The 19,358-nt window shown below is 30.7% G+C and overlaps 1 protein-coding gene across 3 annotated transcripts in view; it reads left to right on the top strand.

Moving 5' to 3' along the window:
- The first annotated feature begins 4,465 nt into the window (after window positions 1–4,465).
- The window catches only part of LOC111633380 (exodeoxyribonuclease-like), a 19,615-nt gene continuing 4,722 nt past the window's right edge, over window positions 4,466–19,358 (top strand). Inside the window, exons 1-7 of one of the 3 annotated variants that reach the window (XM_023377936.1) lie at window positions 4,466–4,909; window positions 8,580–8,783; window positions 15,478–15,676; window positions 15,781–15,852; window positions 15,935–16,078; window positions 16,156–16,336; window positions 16,400–16,874. In XM_023377936.1, the coding sequence (XP_023233704.1) occupies window positions 4,907–4,909; window positions 8,580–8,783; window positions 15,478–15,676; window positions 15,781–15,852; window positions 15,935–16,078; window positions 16,156–16,336; window positions 16,400–16,517 (921 nt within the window). In that variant the 5' untranslated portion in view covers window positions 4,466–4,906 and the 3' untranslated portion in view covers window positions 16,518–16,874. Of the gene's footprint in view, window positions 4,910–8,579; window positions 8,784–15,477; window positions 15,677–15,780; window positions 15,853–15,934; window positions 16,079–16,155; window positions 16,337–16,399; window positions 16,875–19,358 lie in introns of those variants that run through there. The other 2 variants (XR_002758048.1, XM_023377934.1) reach the window with 2 other exon arrangements.

The raw sequence follows: 19,358 nt of genomic DNA, 5'->3' as shown, positions 1-19,358 counted from the left end.
TTCAAATTAAGCAAATTTACATGTTTGGCGATACAAAAATGTTCTACAATTTTCCTTTCTAAATTATTTTCTATTTTATACAATATTTTAGTATTTTTTATATTTATATTACAATTAAATTCTCTACAATGTAAAAACCATGCTGATTCCGTTCTTCTCAGTCTAATGGCCGCCTCATGTTCCTTTACTCTCAACTCCAATCTTCTTCCGGTTTCTCCAATGTAATAATTTGGGCTTCCACATGTACATGGCATTCTATATACGACACCGGCGATCTTAAATTGGTCTCTGGGCGAATTTTCACTATTTATTATGTTGATAATATTTGACATCTTGTTCTTTTGATTCGCAACTATGCATATAGAAAATTCTTTAAGCCTTGTTAATGCCTACAGGATGGAAAGAGCCAAAAATAGTATATTAAGCAATTAGTTTTTAATATAGGCGATTATAGTATAAATGGAAGTTTGGCACACGAGTGGAGCGAGTGGGCCAATTTCCATGAATGTCACAATCGTTTGTATAGTTGTGGCAACGCAACACTTGGGCGATCTACCTAGGGGGAATGCCTTCCGGGAGGCTTTTTTAGGGAAACTGGCCCACATTTAGGCGTTACAGACGTGGAGAAAACCCGGAAAACGCCACGTGGTCAACCCGTCCGAGCGAGGCACAAACACATGACCGAACTCTTAGTGTTCAGGGAACGAAGACCACTTGGCCACTGATGGGCCTGAATGTCATAATCGCTTATTATAAACTGTCATACGGTATTTTGTGGTTAGACTAAATTTGTAACACTATACTTATGGAAATCATGTATAAACACTGTATTTATACATGATTTCCATAAGTATAGTGTTATAGGTGTCAGTCACAAAAATATATACAGGTAACCCCCGTATAACACGGCACTTCTATAGCACGGATTCACTCTAACACGGTTCGAGAATTGGTACCATCCCCCGTATAACACGGCACTTCTATAGCACGGATTCACTCTACCACGGTTCGAGAATTGGGGACATCTCCGTATAACACGGTGCTTTTATAGCACACGTTCACTCTAACACAGTTCGGGAATTGGGTAAAACCCTCGTACAGCATGAAATGTAATAAATGGTGCGTTCTTTTATACCTCCGCGTAACTCCGCGCGAGCATTCTAATTGTTTTCGTGGCTTCTTTGAATGCTTTTTCAACAAATAATCCATTTAATGGTTATATTTTACAATTGAGACCTTTCTTTTGCTTCTAACAGCTCATTCTAGAATTATAGATTCTTCCATCACGATACTATCGATAGTACAAGCGCCGCCATCTTTCACCGTCGTTCCTAAATGTCTACAAACAGCAGAGCGACTACAAACAGCGCACTATTTTGCAGAGCGACCGCTATTAACGAACGCACCCAAAAACTGTTACCAGTTGATGATGCTCATGCTGAGATCATTATATAAAATGAATAATCCTCTGGTAAAATATTTACTTAAATACTAAATAAGTATTTTACCTATGGAAAAAATTAATAATAAATCCGATATACATAAGAATTTAACAAAGTTTTTTTTTAATTTTTGGAACTTAACCCTCCTTTTCGCACTAGTTCTTTGTTTCGTATAACACTTATACGCATAACACGGCAATTTTTTGGAACGTAACTTCCGTGTTATACGGAGGTTACATGTATATGTAAGTATTTTGCAGTGGCGCCAGTAGCGTAGCGTAGTGGGGACGGCAGAAGCGGCCCTCCCGGGCGACACTTTTTAGGGGGCGGCAAAATTTCACAATAAATAATAATAATATCTTGTAAAAATTTGAACCATTATATTTCATATTCTCGTCGCACCTACGATTCGGACCGATTGAAATGAGCACGGAACAGTGTTACCATTAGGACAGTCCGGGAACCGACTCACCCAGTGGCGTAGCGTGGGTGTCAGCCGCCCGGGGCGGAGGAAAATAAAAGGAGCCTCCCCTTATTTAGATATCTCAATTTAAAAGACTAAAATTCATTTTCGTCACAGAATAAGAAATGAAAAATTCCGTGCTAGTGTTGCCACCTTATTAAAATCGCTGACCCGGACCAAGGACTTTAAACTACAAGGATAGCCAGATCCCGTATATTTGTTAGCGTGACCTTGGATCTATGTGACGTCACAGCAAGTCCTCTACTTCAACACGACAGATCTTTCAAATAACAAAATACGATAAAATATTAAATCATTTCTTAATTAATTATTAAATTACTACTAAATGTAAACTACTGTAGAATTTTCGGATTTAATAAGTGTACTGTACGTCAATAAATTTACAAGTCTTTTGTCTAATATTTATTTAACAAATTAATGAGCTATATTTTTTATTATGTGATTATCTTACTTAACTTTTTAATTTTTTTTCGACAATCACCATTTTCAGAAGGCATTCTTTTCAATATTTTATAGTTTTCTTGTTTAAGATTTCTATAATTAATTCTTATTATAGTTCTTAATTTACAAAAATCTTTTATTAAAGTAAAAGGTAAAACTGTTTCCACTGACTAATTCTGTACAACTCCGGGGCCTTTTTTATACGATTCATCGTGATATATTTCGAAATATTTATTCCATTCTATAATTTTTGCTAGCCATTCATCAGTAGGTTTAATAAGCCCTCCATAAGATAAATGTTGCACCCATGACGGAATGCTATAGTTGTAATGATTTTTAATTTTGTTAGTGGAATTAATTAAGTTTGGGTATTTTTCTTTATATTTATAGGCAAAATATCCTGCTATATACTCGAGAGCATCGTAGGAAGTTTCTTCAGAGATTGTGTTAAAGTCTAGATTGCATGTAGAGTTTCCTGAAGATTTATTTGAAGAAAAAGTAGTTTTACATTCAGTATATTGGTCTGTATTTTCACTTGATACTTCTACATGTGCTTTCTCTAAAACTTTGGGTATAATATATTCCTCTTGTCTTCGATCTGTAGTATTTACTTTTGACTCTAAAATACCAGGATTCTTACCTAAAATAATCAATCTAATCCTATATATAGCATTTAATGGGCTTGGATGTTCATTAGGACCCCGGCTTCTAATTTGAAAAAAAAAAATTTTCCAGACAATCTTGATTTAAGTGCAGATGTATTTTATATCAAAAGTCGATTTCATATCTTGAAAAAGATCAATTAGCGATTTCATTGAGATTATCATTCCTTTCTGGAAAATTTGGAGGGCATTTTTTCCACTTGCTCTCATTGTTGAGATTATTTTTATCATTTTATTTAAATGTTCTTCTTGTAATTCCAAGTCTACACCATATCCATTTTTGCTTGGAACAGAACCTTTTGGTGCATAGCTATTAAAAATGTCGAACCACATATTTATATCTCTAATAAAATTACCCAATCTCTCTGCCATTTTTTTGTCTGTACCGGGAAGGTAGTGTAAAAGAGCTGTAGCCACGGTATTTGATAAAATCTGAGCTGCCAATTTAACATTTTGGCGCTGGCTTTTTTGACAGTTTAAATGTTTTTCATTAATTTTCCAACACGAATTCACTTCAGTATCGGTGATAGAAATTAGGGCTTGCAATGGAGTTTTATTTATTACAGAACCGTCTTCAAACTTTACTTATCAACTAAATAAACACGTATCAACTAAATAAAGATGAGAAAACCCGCCAAGTGTCTTAATTTATAGCACTTTATTGTGTTAGAAGCATAAACAAATTGTAAAGCACGGTTTCATATCATCAAAATAATTACTTTAAAATTTCTACAGAATATTATAGGCAGAAGAAAGGTATTGCCATGGGATCGGTCATAGGACCATAACTGGCTGATAACTATATGAATAAAATAGATGAAAGAATTTCAAGTATAACAGGTATTAAATATTATGCAAGATACGTAGATGACAGAATAATAGTTTATGATTCTCAAATAGTTTCATCCAACATATTGAGGAATATGCAAACAGATTGCATAAAAACTTAAAGTTTACAAGTGAAGATGAACAACAAAATGAAATGAATTTCTTAGACGTCACAATAAAGAGAGAAAAAAACAAGTGTATCATTTAGTAAGTATGAAAAACTATGTAATGTTAAAACTATTAACTTCAAATCTTACTGCCCTTTAGAAAATAAAAAGAACGTTTTTATCATGGAATTGAGAAAGATATTAAATCGAACAACTCAGCAAGAAAATATAGACATTGAAGTAAAACAATTGTTTAAGAAATTTCAGTTAAATGATTATCCGAAGTATATTCTCTGTAAGTGGTACAATTTATATTTAAAAAGTAGATTTAATGTTAAAAACAGCATAGAAGGTATTTCTTATGTAAAGTTTCCTTATGTTACTAATTTTTTTGAAAAATATAAACCGATATTTAATACCCACAGGAAAGAACAAAGAAAAGCATATATATACCGTAAATAGCATATTAAAAGATCAATTTAGTTTTGATACTACTATCTATACAGATGCGCTTAGTTCCTTGACTGGAATTATTACAGTATATTTTCGACTTTCATATTTCTTAAAAGCAGAATCACATTCCTTCGTAAATGTTTTCATTCACTAACTTATTAGCTGGCAACGCTCCTGTTATCGAAGATGGCGGGAGAAAAGAGTATATGTTAAAGCATTCTATTATTCTATTAGTATTAATACGTTTATTATCCATAATTCAGTTATCTCTGAAAGAAAAAAGAATTACTTTATTTTTAAGCGGATCTAGTAGTAAAAAATAAAAACAATTTGGATTTACGCTTTTAAATCGCTTTCGTCAATTTTTCACTCCGAGAAATATTTCATAAATCCTTTCAACAATGGCACCTAAAAAGGTATTATTTAAATAAAAGAAAAATTGTTTATTTCGAATGAAAACTTATTTCAATTACCTACAAGAAGAAAAAAATGGTAATCTCGTCAGATTGGTTTTTTAAGTATCATTCAATTTGAGTTAGGACGATATTTATTGGCACTTTATTGATTAGGAACAAAATGTTATAGATTAAAATACTAAACATTCGGTACCAAATATTCATATAATATTTACGTTAATATTTGAATGAAACATATCGAAATTTTGAGATCAAAATATTCCCAAAAAACTTCTGTTTTTTATTAACTAAAAGTCTAAGAATAATATCAGTGTGCATCAAATTTCAATTATTCTTTATTATTACTATTCTACTTTACACTGAAAGGCTAAAAGTCGTGAGAAGGAATCTAATAATGGGTTGGTCCCCCTCTAGCCCTCGGAAGTGCTTGCATGAGTTGCGACATGGAATTGACAAGCTCTGTAACTGTTCTTTTCGTAAACAGTTATGTCTAGTAAAGAAAAGTTTTTTTTTTTTTTTTTCCTTATTTCTTTTTTTTTTTGTTTTTTTTTTTGCGGTAGTTTTTGGCGATATCCGTCCTACACCACTGCCACACGATTGCCCTTGATGGATATATCTGTTGGTCACTGCTGAGTGGTTAACCAGTTAGTGTATGTCCAAACGGATGAGAGGGGCTACTTCTGACCATGTGGACATGCCTCAAACCATCACAGAGACATCTCCAGCCTAAAGGAGCCTAGCCTAGGAGACAGGAAGGTGCCCACGGCTTCAAGGAGCTTATGCCACACTCTGTCAGCATGAAACAACTGGAACTAGGATTCGTCTGACTGTGCTACCTGATGCCACTGTTCTGTAATCCAATCCCAATGTCTTCAGTCCCATTTTGGTCATTGAGTTCTATGATAACATGTCAACAGTGGAACACAAATGGTCTTTGGCTGCCAAATCCAATGGCAGACCAGTGGTGACCAGCAGACCTTTCTGAAATGCTTTTATGAAGAGCCTAAATTGAAATTGGCAGTGATTTCATGCATTGCAGCCAGTCTGTGCATCCTTATCAATCTTGCCTGTCAACATGAGCTCTGCTCTTCAATGGCACATAGTTGGCCTTTTGCCACTTTGCTTGCATGTAAATGACATCAATATGATATACATGATACACTCTTGACACTGCAGACCCGGGAAAATCAAATTTATGCATTATCGCCGAAATTGAATAACTCATCCTAGCACTGATAATCATGCCAAATTCAAAGTCAGATAACTCCCAACATGCTGCCATGCTGAATGAACAGTTGCACAGATATGAATGTTAGGTGTGTTGGCTACTATAGTGTCATCCTACATTTGCCTTCCAATGCATCCAATATGAGTCCAGTTATACTGTACTTTCACTGCTATTCCCATGACTTTTGGTCATTCAGTATATGCTAAAATTGGATGTGTTTAGGATTTTGAATATAGTACCTCTTTATACCAATTACATATTTTCTTAATGAAAACATTCTTTTTTAATTAAAATGCCTCAATGTCCTTTTTTTTACTAAAATATAAATTTTTGTCTATAATTTCATATCTTCTATTATCAGGACTTATTATACTGGCTTTACAGATAATGCTACAAAGTTTAACAGAAAACAATTTTTATTTTATTCCATATAGTACCTGTATATGGTATATGGAATAAAATAAAAATTCAGACAACAAAATAAAATAAAAACAGAAAACAATTTTTATTTTATTCCATATACCTGTATATGGTATATGGAATAAAATAAAAATTGTTTTCTGTTAAACTTTGTAGCATTATCTGTAAAGCCAGTATAATAAGTCCTGATAATAGAAGATATGAAATGATAAACGAAAATTTATATTTTAGTACATTCTTTTTTGTTTGAGAAGTTTTATATTATTTGGCTCAATTGGATAAAAATGTCTAAAAGTTACAGAGAATTTGCATTTAATTTATCAGTTGTTGTAGTAGTATATGAATTTTGAGAATATGTTATTGTCAGATATGTAAATTGTCCTCTCAGGGCCTGTTTGGAAATGCTTACCAATCAGTTGGTTGAGAGTAGTGAATGACATCATTGGTTGGTCAGTAACTCTAATCCACCCTTGAAGATCAGAGTCTGGTAGCAGCCAGAAACTATACAAGTAGATAACATTTTTGAATGATGCCCAGTCTCAGCAGTTGAACTTGTAAGCATTTCCAAAGAGATCCTTAGTGTCCAAATGGCAGAAAGAGTTTTTAAAAAAAATCTGTCTAAATCCTGTTTGTTTACAAATGATAAGATATTCATATAGCATATTATTTCTTTCTATTACTTTTCTGGCTGTTATATTTAACAGGGATTGATAAAAAAAAATGACCCACAAAAAATTTTTACATTTTTGGACTCAGGATCTTGAAATGTCAAGAAATCAAAAAGATTTGAGTTTTTTTTCTGTATATATGGATATTAGTATGTGTTTTAGGGACACAGTTTTGTTCACCCACTTTAAAGTTTAATATTAGAGGATTGATTCAGAAGTTATTAAACTTCTGAATCAATACCCTAATACACAAACATCACTGCAAAAATTTCAGAAATTTTTGCAGTGAGGTTTGTGTATTAGGGGATTGATTCTATTAAATGTTGGTATTAAAGATCAAGGGATGGGAAGATAGAGGTAGGTCACTTGTCACATTGTTGGAATTTGCAATTTTTTTTTATAAACCTCATTTCTACCCTCAAAATTAAGCTTTTTGCCATTTTATAATAATTAATAATATAAAATTTTTAAAAATCTCAACATGGTGCATGTCACACAATTTTAAAATTTTGCTAGGAAAGTTGCAATTCATTGCTGGAATTATTATATATATATTTTTTATATGCCATCTTTCTGTAATTTTTTTTATCTGCTTTTATCCAGTTTTTTTTTTAAATTATAGTAAATTCTTTTAGAAATACAAACTTTAGCACATCTTTTCAAGATAGAGAATATAATAATTATTTCAATTGAAGATAGTTTCTATTAAGCAAGTGAAGTTTATAATTGTATTGCATCTTATATATTATAGTTTTTGAAGGAATGTGTGGCCATGATAAAGAGCTCTGCTGACATGAATTTTTGCAGTTTAACTGTTCACTTATCAATTTGTAATAAATTTTATATGTGACTTTGAAATTGTACCTCATTTATTTCCTTCTTATTCATATTTTGCAACATTTGCATGCCTTGCAATTCATGTGCCAATGTCATGGTCGCTGTTATATAGACCATATGCAGGGTATGTTGTCATATTTGGTTGCTCATATCAAACTGGTGATGAGTGGCACCAAACCAGATGAATATTATCTCAGCACATTGAGCCATGAATGCTAATATTGCAGAATTCATTTCTCTCTGGAGACAGCACAGTGTAGCCACAATGACAGGGTGTTGTTGCTACCTTATGCATCACTCTTTGTTCATGTCTTCTCTCTCCTGTCTTTGTCTATGGACTACTATACTATGAGTCATTCATGGTCTTCTGATGAATTAGGTTCTATTGGATTAATCACATTAAATGTGGTATACAAAGAAATGTTGTTATCCATTTTTGTAGTTGGTTTTGTGGTTGTTTCATGCAGTCCAGACCACAAGTAACTTTTAATTCTAAATTAAGTTTTTCTATTTAATGCCTTATCCTGCAGCTACTATGGGTTGTCTGCTATTTAATTCTAATATAATTATTATTTTTTTTATTTTTAACTTAGGCAAGATCTTCAAAAAGGAAAACTGAAGAGACAGAATCCAAATCATCAAAGAAAATTAAAAAAGAAGAAAAGTCTGAACAAGTAAATGATGATAATATTGCTGAATCAAACAGTTTTACATCTGATGCAAAATCTCTAACCGGGAAAAAATGGAATCTTAAAATTTCTTCATGGAATGTGAATGGAATTAGATCATGGCTTGACGTAAGACTTATAGTTTTACATAGATTTGATATATAAAATTATTACTTAAACACACACACACACACATATATATATAACACTAAAATCTTAAGCATTAAAACTGAATATCAGAAGTAATTTGAAAATGGGCAAATTTGGCACTATCTTGAAATTAAAAAAAATAAATGTGCTGCTTATTTAAGAAAGCCAAAAAGTATGCTAACTTGAACTATTATGTAAGTTTGAGGATTTTAATTTTGTTAATTTTCCAAAAAGCATTTAATAATATTGTTGTCAAAATAGTCAAAAATATTTCTTCAGCTTGCAAATTCATTGAGCAATTAGACAAAAATTTAAAATAAATAACAATAACCATAAAATTATTGCTATTAGAACAAGTCAGATTATGTACTCATTTTAAAACAATATGTCACAGTAGAACTTGGTAAATAAATTATACAAAATTTATGGTAAAATAAAATAAAATAGCTGCATAAAATAATAATCAATAAATGCTACAATAGTTATTATAAGAATTTAACTGTTATCTTGTCTTAGAGGAAAGATAATTTTCATGATTTTAAAGTCTGGATCCAAAGTTTTGGAAAAAAAATTTAACAGTTTTGAATAGACATTATTTAAATTTTATTTCTTTCTATAACAAGATATTGGTCAAATTTTTATAGGATGTAATTATTTTAAAAATAAAAAGTTCCAGTCTGTTTTGGCAAAAATTTTTAAATTTTCTAACATTTTCGACTATCTATGCAGCCATCATTAGGAAAGAACATATAATAAAACAGTTTTTAAAATTTAAATTCACGTGTTCCAAATATAGATCAATAACATACAATTAAAATAACATAAATAAATAGTAATAATAAAGTATACAAAAAAATATAATACATAGTAATTTACCTTAAAATATAAACAATAATAATAAACACTAGATTTATTGATTATATAACAGTAAATTACTATGTAGTTTTGTCCCAGTCACAGTTTATAAGAAATTTCCATGCTGCTGATAAGCTTGCTGTGTCCTTATAATTATATAATTTATGATTAATACATATACAGTAGAGTGTTGATTATCCAAATCAATTGGGGACTTTCGTTGTTCAGAAAATCGAATTTTCGGATAACTGATTATGTACGAAAAAATACATTATTAATATAGTATATTAGTATATCCCCAATAATAATATATTAATATATCCCATGTTTAAATTTTTCTCTGTTGCATATCGTTTCACATTGAATTTTTGTAGATGTTAAGCCTAACGAAAATTTTTATAATAATAATCGTGGCTATTGTATCATGAAAAATTATTTCTTTATTTTGTACAAGCAAAATAACTATATTGAAAAATATAAAAACAAAAAAAATTATACTTTAGAAGTTAATCTAGTATCAAAAACGTTTGATTCAGCACGACACAATCCAACTGGAACATTTTCGGTTAACTGACATTTCGCTTGATCAACATTCGGATAATTGACGCTCTCCTGTATTCTTAACAGTATTTTTGTATATGGCTATTCAGTACGATGTGCATAAAGGCAAAAGCACCACAACGCTGGTTATTATGGCAACGCTTGTGGATAATGTACCACATTTCACAGATGCAAAATTTATTAAAATCTTTACAAACCAACACTCTGGAAAAACTCTAGAAAAAATAGCCATATACAAAAATACTGTTAAGAATACATGTATTAATCATAAACAAGGAATACATTTTTTATCAATAAAGGCAAAAATGTTTTTATTTATATATTTTTAACTTTTTTCCCTTCATTTTTATCATTAAAAATAACAAACTAAACCTGTAAACCAGCAAATTTTTATAACAGGTGCAAGTGTTTTTGCTCATGTTGAACAGACATCATCAGGCAAACTAATCTTCAAATGTTGAAACAATCAAAGGATTGCCAAACTTGTGTGCAGAGGGGAGGTGATGTAAGATGAGAGAAATGGGGAGAGGGGGGATAGACATATACAGTCGACCCCCCTATAACGTACGTTCCTATAACGACAATTCCTATAATGTAGCGAAAAAATTGTAGAAACTTTCGTATAAAGTACCTCCTATAACGTCGTTTCGCGACAAGATTGATAGAGTCTGGACCAATAGTGGATGAGCAGCCGAACTACTTTCCTCCGACCCTGCGCCACGCTACGGAGCGGCTAAATTGAGTTTGCTATCGTCTGTTTAGTATTATATATAAATTATATATAAATTAGGTACTGTACATATAATTATATATTAATTATATATAAATTAGGTACTGTATATATAATTATATATTAACTTAATTTATTGTAACTTTATTATAATTATATATATGCTTTCTGCCGCCTGGCAACACGCTACGGAGATTTTAGGCTAGTAAGTTGAGTTTATTATCGTCTGTACAGTATGTAAATTAGGTACCGTAAGTCTAATACAGCACTAATTTTATACATTTCTTGTGAAAGAAACACTTCTTATTCAACGTCCATAAAAATTATTTATATTAATGATGTCTCCAAAGGTCAAGTTATTTTTCCGCCAAAAATTCGTTATCAGAAATTGCGGCCGTCGTTTCGTGTGCTGTTCCGCGATGAAAACCAGCTTTAAGCAACGGCGTAGTCGAACGGTACACACTCGGTAAGTAATCCTATAATTTTTTGTTTATAGCATAGTTTATACGGATTACTCCCAAAAAATTATACGTGTTTTGGAAATGTTGAGTGGAATTAGTCTAGAATCGGTTAATTTTATAGAAGAAAACCTTTCGAACAGCCTTAGTCCGTAAAGTTCCCACCTATCGGGCTTCAATTGGATCATGTATTTAATCATTCCTACAACGTAAAATTCGATTAGCGTGGAACGTATCTAAGCATTATAGGGAGGTCTACTGTATTTTATTGAAACACACTAAGCAAAGTGTATCTGGGTGCCACATAGTATAACCCAGTCACATCGCGAGTAAATGTTACATAGTAGAGATACAATTTAACATTGACAAATTGCAAAATGGAGGAAGGTAAAATTGGTTACACAGAAAATTGGTAGATAATAACAAGTTATGTGATAGGACATATGATGAAGTATAATACAAATGCAATTTCAGATGTCTAGATGTGAATACAAGTACAGAAACAGGTACAGTGTGCAGTAAGATTGTAAATAATTACATAGTAGAATTAGAAATGATAATGACATAGAGCAATTGATATATAGTAAAAATGGTTACAAGAGTATATGTAATAATAATAAATTTATAAAGAATAATGTAATGTACAGTAAATATGGTTACAATTATACAAATAATAATAAAATGTTAGGATATACAATAGCGTTTATGACAAGTACAGATGCGAGTGTACAAGTGGGAAATAAAATCCAGATACACATACAGGTACCTATGTGATACACAATATAGTTAAAATATGTACAAGAAAATAATAGAAGTGATAGAACAGTGAATATACAAATATACAGGGTAAAGTTGCACAACTAATTGCAAGTGCAGATACAAGTATGTGTTGGGATGAGTTACCAAGGAGAAGAGATAAGAACAGATGAGTGGTCGGGTGGAGTTAATCATAGGCAGGGACGGTGGAACAGTCAAAATACTTATTGATGAGGGTCTTGAAGAGGGAGGATAGTAAAATTTATAGTTTGAAGAAAAACTTGCATGTTGTGGAGAAGGAGTTATAGTCCATCACAAAAGGATTAGCCAACATGGCGCTGGCTATCTACTGCCAACATTGATGTGGAATTCCGCAAAGCACGACTCTTACATGATTCTTCCAGGGAAACCCTTTCTCAAACATCTTGAGCAGGTTGAAATATATAAGGCCACCTGCAAAATGTTGCTATTAATTTTCATGATGTTGACTCTTTCTCCACAGCGTGGAAGATTTTCTTCAAACTATTCCCTTTCATCCCCTTTCCTATCTCGCTTTACTTTTTCCCCTTCTTCCCTTAATTACCTTTCCTCTACTCTTCTTCATACTCGGGCAATACCAATGAGTAGTCCCGAGTCTTCATCCCCTTAATGCTAGATAGTTATCTATCCTCCCTCTCCCCGTTTCTCTCATCTTAAGCCATCTCCCCTCTGCAAACATGTTCGGCAATCCTTTGTTTGTTTCAACATTTGCATATTAGTTTGTCTGATGATGTCTGTTCAAAATGGGCAAAAATACTTCACCTGTTATAAAAATTTGCTGGTTTATAGGTATAGTTTGTTGTTTTTAATTCTAATTTAACCAGTTTTAAGTGGCAGTTTTCTTCATTTTTATCATCAGTACTATGTCAAATTTCTGAAATTTATTACATATACTTTCCTATAAGTAAAAAATGCCAATATTTAATTACAGTATAGTTTTGTTTTACACAGTAACTGTGTATTAGCAGATACCATGTAACTATAAACATCCACAATCCTCCAATAGCCTGAGGATACATGGCTATTGGGTTATTGATACCATGTAAAATGAAATTCCACATAAATTTGTTCACCCCAAGCAGCCTTAGATAATTGCCTAGATATTCATGTAACCATTTACAGTCAAACCTCAGTTTACAAACTTAATTTGTTCCTAAAAATTGTTTGGAAATTGATTTGGTCTAAAAGTGAAAGTTTCCCATAAGAAACAATATAAAATAGATAAATCTATTCCCATCCCCAAAACAAAACCTTTTTTTTTTTTTTTTTTAACATTTTAGATGAATTTCATGCATAAAATTGCCTACAAATGCAATGTAATATTATATTATAATATACCAGCTGAATAACAAATAAAGTTTGTAAATAAGAAAGACTGTTCTGTTCAACCAAAAAGATAATTTAACTTATTGACAGTACTTATGAATTTATCATAAATACTGTCAATAATGTATTTATGTTAATCAAAATTTTAATACTAAAAGACAGTATTTTAACTTTATTTATATATTTTTTAGTGTATTTCTTTATTATTCATGAATTAGTTTTAGCTTAATGAGACAAGTTACCTGACATCTACCTAAATCTAACATTAATTTAATTAACATTCATTTAAGATTTCAGATAATTCTCTAATAAATTTTTTAGATCTTATGTATGATATGTTGATAAATACAGCTTTTAATCATGATATATATGGTTATATATCAAAAGTACAATGTAATATTGGTTATATATCAAAAGTATATATCAAAAGTACGGAATATACATCAAAGGACTGGTTAACCTTTATATATCAAAAGACTGGTTATATATCTGAATAAGACTGAATATATATCAAAGGACTGGTTATATATCAAAAGTACGGAATATATTAAACAAAAATTTTTTGCCACAACCTTAACTCAAGCTTAATATTAAAGATTATTGTTATTCATAATAAAATCTTATGGCATGATACTAAACTCTTACAAAAACCTAGTAACCTATGCAGAATCATATTATATTAAATATATAAATGTAATAATCTTTGTCTTAATATAAAACACTGTCATACAAATCCTATGGTGTGGAAATATTTGCTAAATCATTGAAATTTATACCTAATTCTTGTAATTTTTGTTCATTCAAATTTAATTTTTGTTTCTATGTGTTAGACCAATACCCAAAGTCTAGCCAATTTGCAAAATGGCTGGGCATTTCTAGCTTTGGCCAAGTCATGTGGCCAAAGTCCGAAAATATATGAGAATTTATAAATACTTTGAACTTTGGCAGACCAATTCACAATGCATCTGACAATCAATTGCCAGTTCAAGAATTGTCCAAGAAAAAGTGGTCAAAGTTAGAAGTTTTATAGAGCTGGATCATGCAGTTATGAGAGTTGATTATACAAATTCTAACTCAAATTATTACCAATGTGAAAATATTCTTAGGTTAGTCAAAGTAGACAAAAAAAATCACTTCGGAAACAAAGAGAACAGCTAATCAGTGTTCAAATAGCTTTTTTTAAGTTGAAAAATTATACACAACACAAAAATCGAGTCCCATTCCAGGTCTATTCTTTTCTTCCAGAATTTTCTAAATTATTTAATTTAATTATAATTATTAAATCTATTAAGAGAATGCATCTAACATCTCCCTCTAGTGACAAGTTATTTAGTAATGACTATTTTTGTTATATTATTGTCTACTTAGGACTTATTATACTGGTGTTTTTGTTTATGCAAAAAGAGGAAGTCTTATTCAGAAAAAACAATCTTTAATTTTCATCTGGTTTTTCACCTGTTTACCAGAATTTTGGCTGCTGATTATTAAAAAGGTTAACTATTAATTCAATTGCCTCTATGTCCTTATTTTATACTATTTTTGTTATATTATTGCAGAAATGAAAACACCAGTATAATAAGTCCTCATAATGTGCTAAGTCCTAAGTAGACAATAATATAATAAAAACAGTATAAAATAAGGACATAGATGCAATTGAATTAATATTTAGTAATTTAAAATGATTGCAATATAATAGCCTGATATAATCTGATAGTAGTTGGCTCATTAACTGTCTTCAAATTAGACTATTACTTAGTCTAATAATTAAATTGTTAAATGTTTTCTTCTCTGTATTAAAAGTTTTAAGATAAAAATGAAAAAGATTCACTTATATTATTTTTAAATATGCCTTTCTGAGAGGAAAAAGAATGGATTCATGATTATTCTTGTATAATGCTATAAATATATTATACTGAAATTGGCATAAATCAATTATTTATAATTGCAGAAAGGAATAGCATTCCTAAAAGAGGAAAATCCAGATATTCTCTGTCTTCAAGAAACTAAATGTGGAGATAATGAAATTCCTAAGAAAATTAAAGATTTTGAAGGTTATCACAAATATTGGCTTTCAGGTGATCAAAAAGGCTATTCAGGTGTAGGCCTTTTAACCAAGAAAAAACCTTTGGATGTCACCTATGGAATTGGTATAAAATATAATAAGCTGCTTAAACAGTAAAATGTTGGAATCTGATTTTTAATTATAATTTTAATGGATTGATAAATTAATTAGCATTGATATATTTTTAAGGTAATAAAGAACATGATAAGGAAGGAAGAGTTATAACTGCAGAATATGAAGAATTTTATATTGTTAATGCTTGTAAATATTTTCTGTTATGAATCTTGTGATTCACTTTTAGTACTTTTAAAATTAAGATGTAACAAATTGAGGCCTTTTTCAGATGTTCCAAATGCAGGAAGAGGATTGGTTAGACTTGATTATCGAATGAAATGGGACAACGATTTCCTACAATATTTAAAGGAATTAGATTCTAAGAAACCTTTAATACTGTGTGGTGATCTTAACGTTGCACATAATGAAATAGGTATTATAATTCTTCAATTTTTAAAAACTTAAGATAAAATTTAAATTATTCCTCTGAAACTTAAATATATGTTTTAGATCTTGCAAGACCAAAATCAAACAAGAAAAATGCAGGTTTCACCAAAGAAGAGCGAGAGGATTTTACAAAACTGTTGTCAGAAGGATTTTTTGATAGTTTTAGAAAATTGTATCCAGATACAGAAGGATGCTATACTTTTTGGTCATATATGATGAATGCAAGAGGAAAAGATATTGGATGGTAAAATGATTTTATAAATATTTTAAAAAATATATTTCTATATTAATTTAAAATTTATTTCAGGAGACTAGACTATTTTGTATTATCAGAGCAACTTGAACAGAATCTTTGTGATAACCTTATTAGAAAGAAAATTCTTGGTAGCGATCACTGTCCAATAACTCTATTAATGAGTTTTTAAAATTTGAAACACATTAAGCAGTATTTCAAGAAATCAAGAATTGATAGACATTTTATTTCATCAGAATTATATTATTAGTTTTTTTGGTCTGGAATAAAATGAAATAATATTCTACTCTAACACAGCTGATAAATGTGTGATGAAAATAAGAGTAAAGATAAATGCAGTGTAATGAGGACAGTTAATCCTACAGTCAAAGGTAATGTATAGTCATTCATCATAGGATGTTATTCAATCTACATTACATTTTATTTTAAGTCATATTAAATGTTTTGAATTTAAAGCTCTGTGACAAGAAGAAAAATTGTGTTTGTTTATAAATTTGAAATTATAAAAAAAGAATCATTACTAATAACAAATTTATAAACAATGTACCAGTACAGTAAAATACAAATGAAAATAATGTTTCATTTTAAACTAGGGAGAAAAATTGTTTATATATCACTTCAATAAAACAATTTTGAACCTTTTTACAAAAATAATCCTAAATAAATATTAATATTATAATATGAAAGAGTAAAGATATTAAGATTGTACTTCATTATAAAATTGAAATAAAAAATACTATGTTAATGTATATGAGATAAGAACTGTTTTAAATATTAACAATGAATGTTTTTGTGTTTTATATTTATTTTATCATATAAATATATTAGATTAATAATGCATAAAATTATTTTAATGCAGTGGGTGATCGGTTATGAACAAACCAGATAACAAACACTTTAGCGAAAGATTTTTATGTTCGGACAATGAACATGTTTCGATAATGAACACCTTACAGAACAAACACAAGAAGAAGTGACATAAAATAATGAATACTGATTGTCTTCAGGCAACAATTTGAAACTTTTCGGAGCGCGGGAGACGTCAACATCGACACTCAACCCGGTATATACTGATCGAATAGTATTTTTCCAAACTTTGAAACTCTCCCTTCTAATTCCAGCCTTTTATTTTTTTGACAGAAACAATTCTTTTATAGTATTCACAAGACTGTCAGGCAGGCACTCATTAAGTTTTGCATCGGTTTTTATTTTCAAAAGATGAGAGTATAATAGCAAAGGTAGAGAGTGGGCAGATGATGTCTGAATGTTGCTTGATGGGCAGTATGGCTTGAACAGGTCTACAGTAGGCCACAGTTCATTCTTATCTAAGAAAGATACAGTATAATCAAGAAGACTCAAGCAACTAAAGGAGTAACAATAATCACACCTGAGAAATAAAGAACATTGAAGAGCTCATAATGGAACCTGAAATGGATCTGAAGACAGGAGAACACCAAGAACTCTTGAATGAAGAAAACATATCTTGCTGAGTTTTTTTATATTTTTCTGAAAAAGAGGATTAATGTCGATATCTGGTATTAAAGATCTTTTGAAGAAGTGAGAGGATGTCAGAATAACAGTCTTAGAATGGCATCCAAACCAGGTTGAGGTTAATAGGCTTGGGGATCTCTGCAATTACAATACTATTAATTACTTCTGAAAAATCCTGAAGAAGAGAGAAAAGAAATTGACATTGGACAGATTCTTTAATTCCAACAAACAGAAAAAACATGACTAATAAAAATGCAAGACTGTGTATATACGTATTTTTATTATTACACATAAATAAACGTAGTAAGAAAGTATATATTTTTTATTTTTTNCATAAAATAATGAATACTGATTGTCTTCAGGCAACAATTTGAAACTTTTCGGAGCGCGGGAGACGTCAACATCGACACTCAACCCGGTATATACTGATCGAATAGTATTTTTCCAAACTTTGAAACTCTCCCTTCTAATTCCAGCCTTTTATTTTTTTGACAGAAACAATTCTTTTATAGTATTCACAAGACTGTCAGGCAGGCACTCATTAAGTTTTGCATCGGTTTTTATTTTCAAAAGATGAGAGTATAATAGCAAAGGTAGAGAGTGGGCAGATGATGTCTGAATGTTGCTTGATGGGCAGTATGGCTTGAACAGGTCTACAGTAGGCCACAGTTCATTCTTATCTAAGAAAGATACAGTATAATCAAGAAGACTCAAGCAACTAAAGGAGTAACAATAATCACACCTGAGAAATAAAGAACATTGAAGAGCTCATAATGGAACCTGAAATGGATCTGAAGACAGGAGAACACCAAGAACTCTTGAATGAAGAAAACATATCTTGCTGAGTTTTTTTATATTTTTCTGAAAAAGAGGATTAATGTCGATATCTGGTATTAAAGATCTTTTGAAGAAGTGAGAGGATGTCAGAATAACAGTCTTAGAATGGCATCCAAACCAGGTTGAGGTTAATAGGCTTGGGGATCTCTGCAATTACAATACTATTAATTACTTCTGAAAAATCCTGAAGAAGAGAGAAAAGAAATTGACATTGGACAGATTCTTTAATTCCAACAAACAGAAAAAACATGACTAATAAAAATGCAAGACTGTGTATATACGTATTTTTATTATTACACATAAATAAACGTAGTAAGAAAGTATATATTTTTTATTTTTTGGAGTTTCCAGAACGAATTAATCAAATTCCCATAAAAACCTATGGTAAATCGATAATTGGTTAATTAATTAATGAACAATTCGGATAGTGAACAAAGTCTTGGAATGGATTATGTTCGTTAACCAATCACCCACTGTGTAAAAAAAACCAATAATCAATTAAAATTGTTCATTATACAGTAGAACCTCCATTATCCGGGCCTCCATTATCCGGATTTTCGATTATCCGGATTGTTCAAAATAAACAAAAATTTTACGAATTTGCTGATTTGCACTTGGCGAATTACGACACTGTTTATGTTCATGATGGAATGCATAACTTTTTTTGTTTCAACAACGTCTCACC

The sequence above is a fragment of the Centruroides sculpturatus genome, unplaced genomic scaffold (assembly GCF_000671375.1).
Source record: "Centruroides sculpturatus isolate CEXI.00-Female unplaced genomic scaffold, Cexi_2.0 scaffold677, whole genome shotgun sequence".
Classification (NCBI taxonomy): domain Eukaryota; kingdom Metazoa; phylum Arthropoda; class Arachnida; order Scorpiones; family Buthidae; genus Centruroides; species Centruroides sculpturatus.
This window is presented reverse-complemented; position numbering and strand designations above follow the sequence as displayed.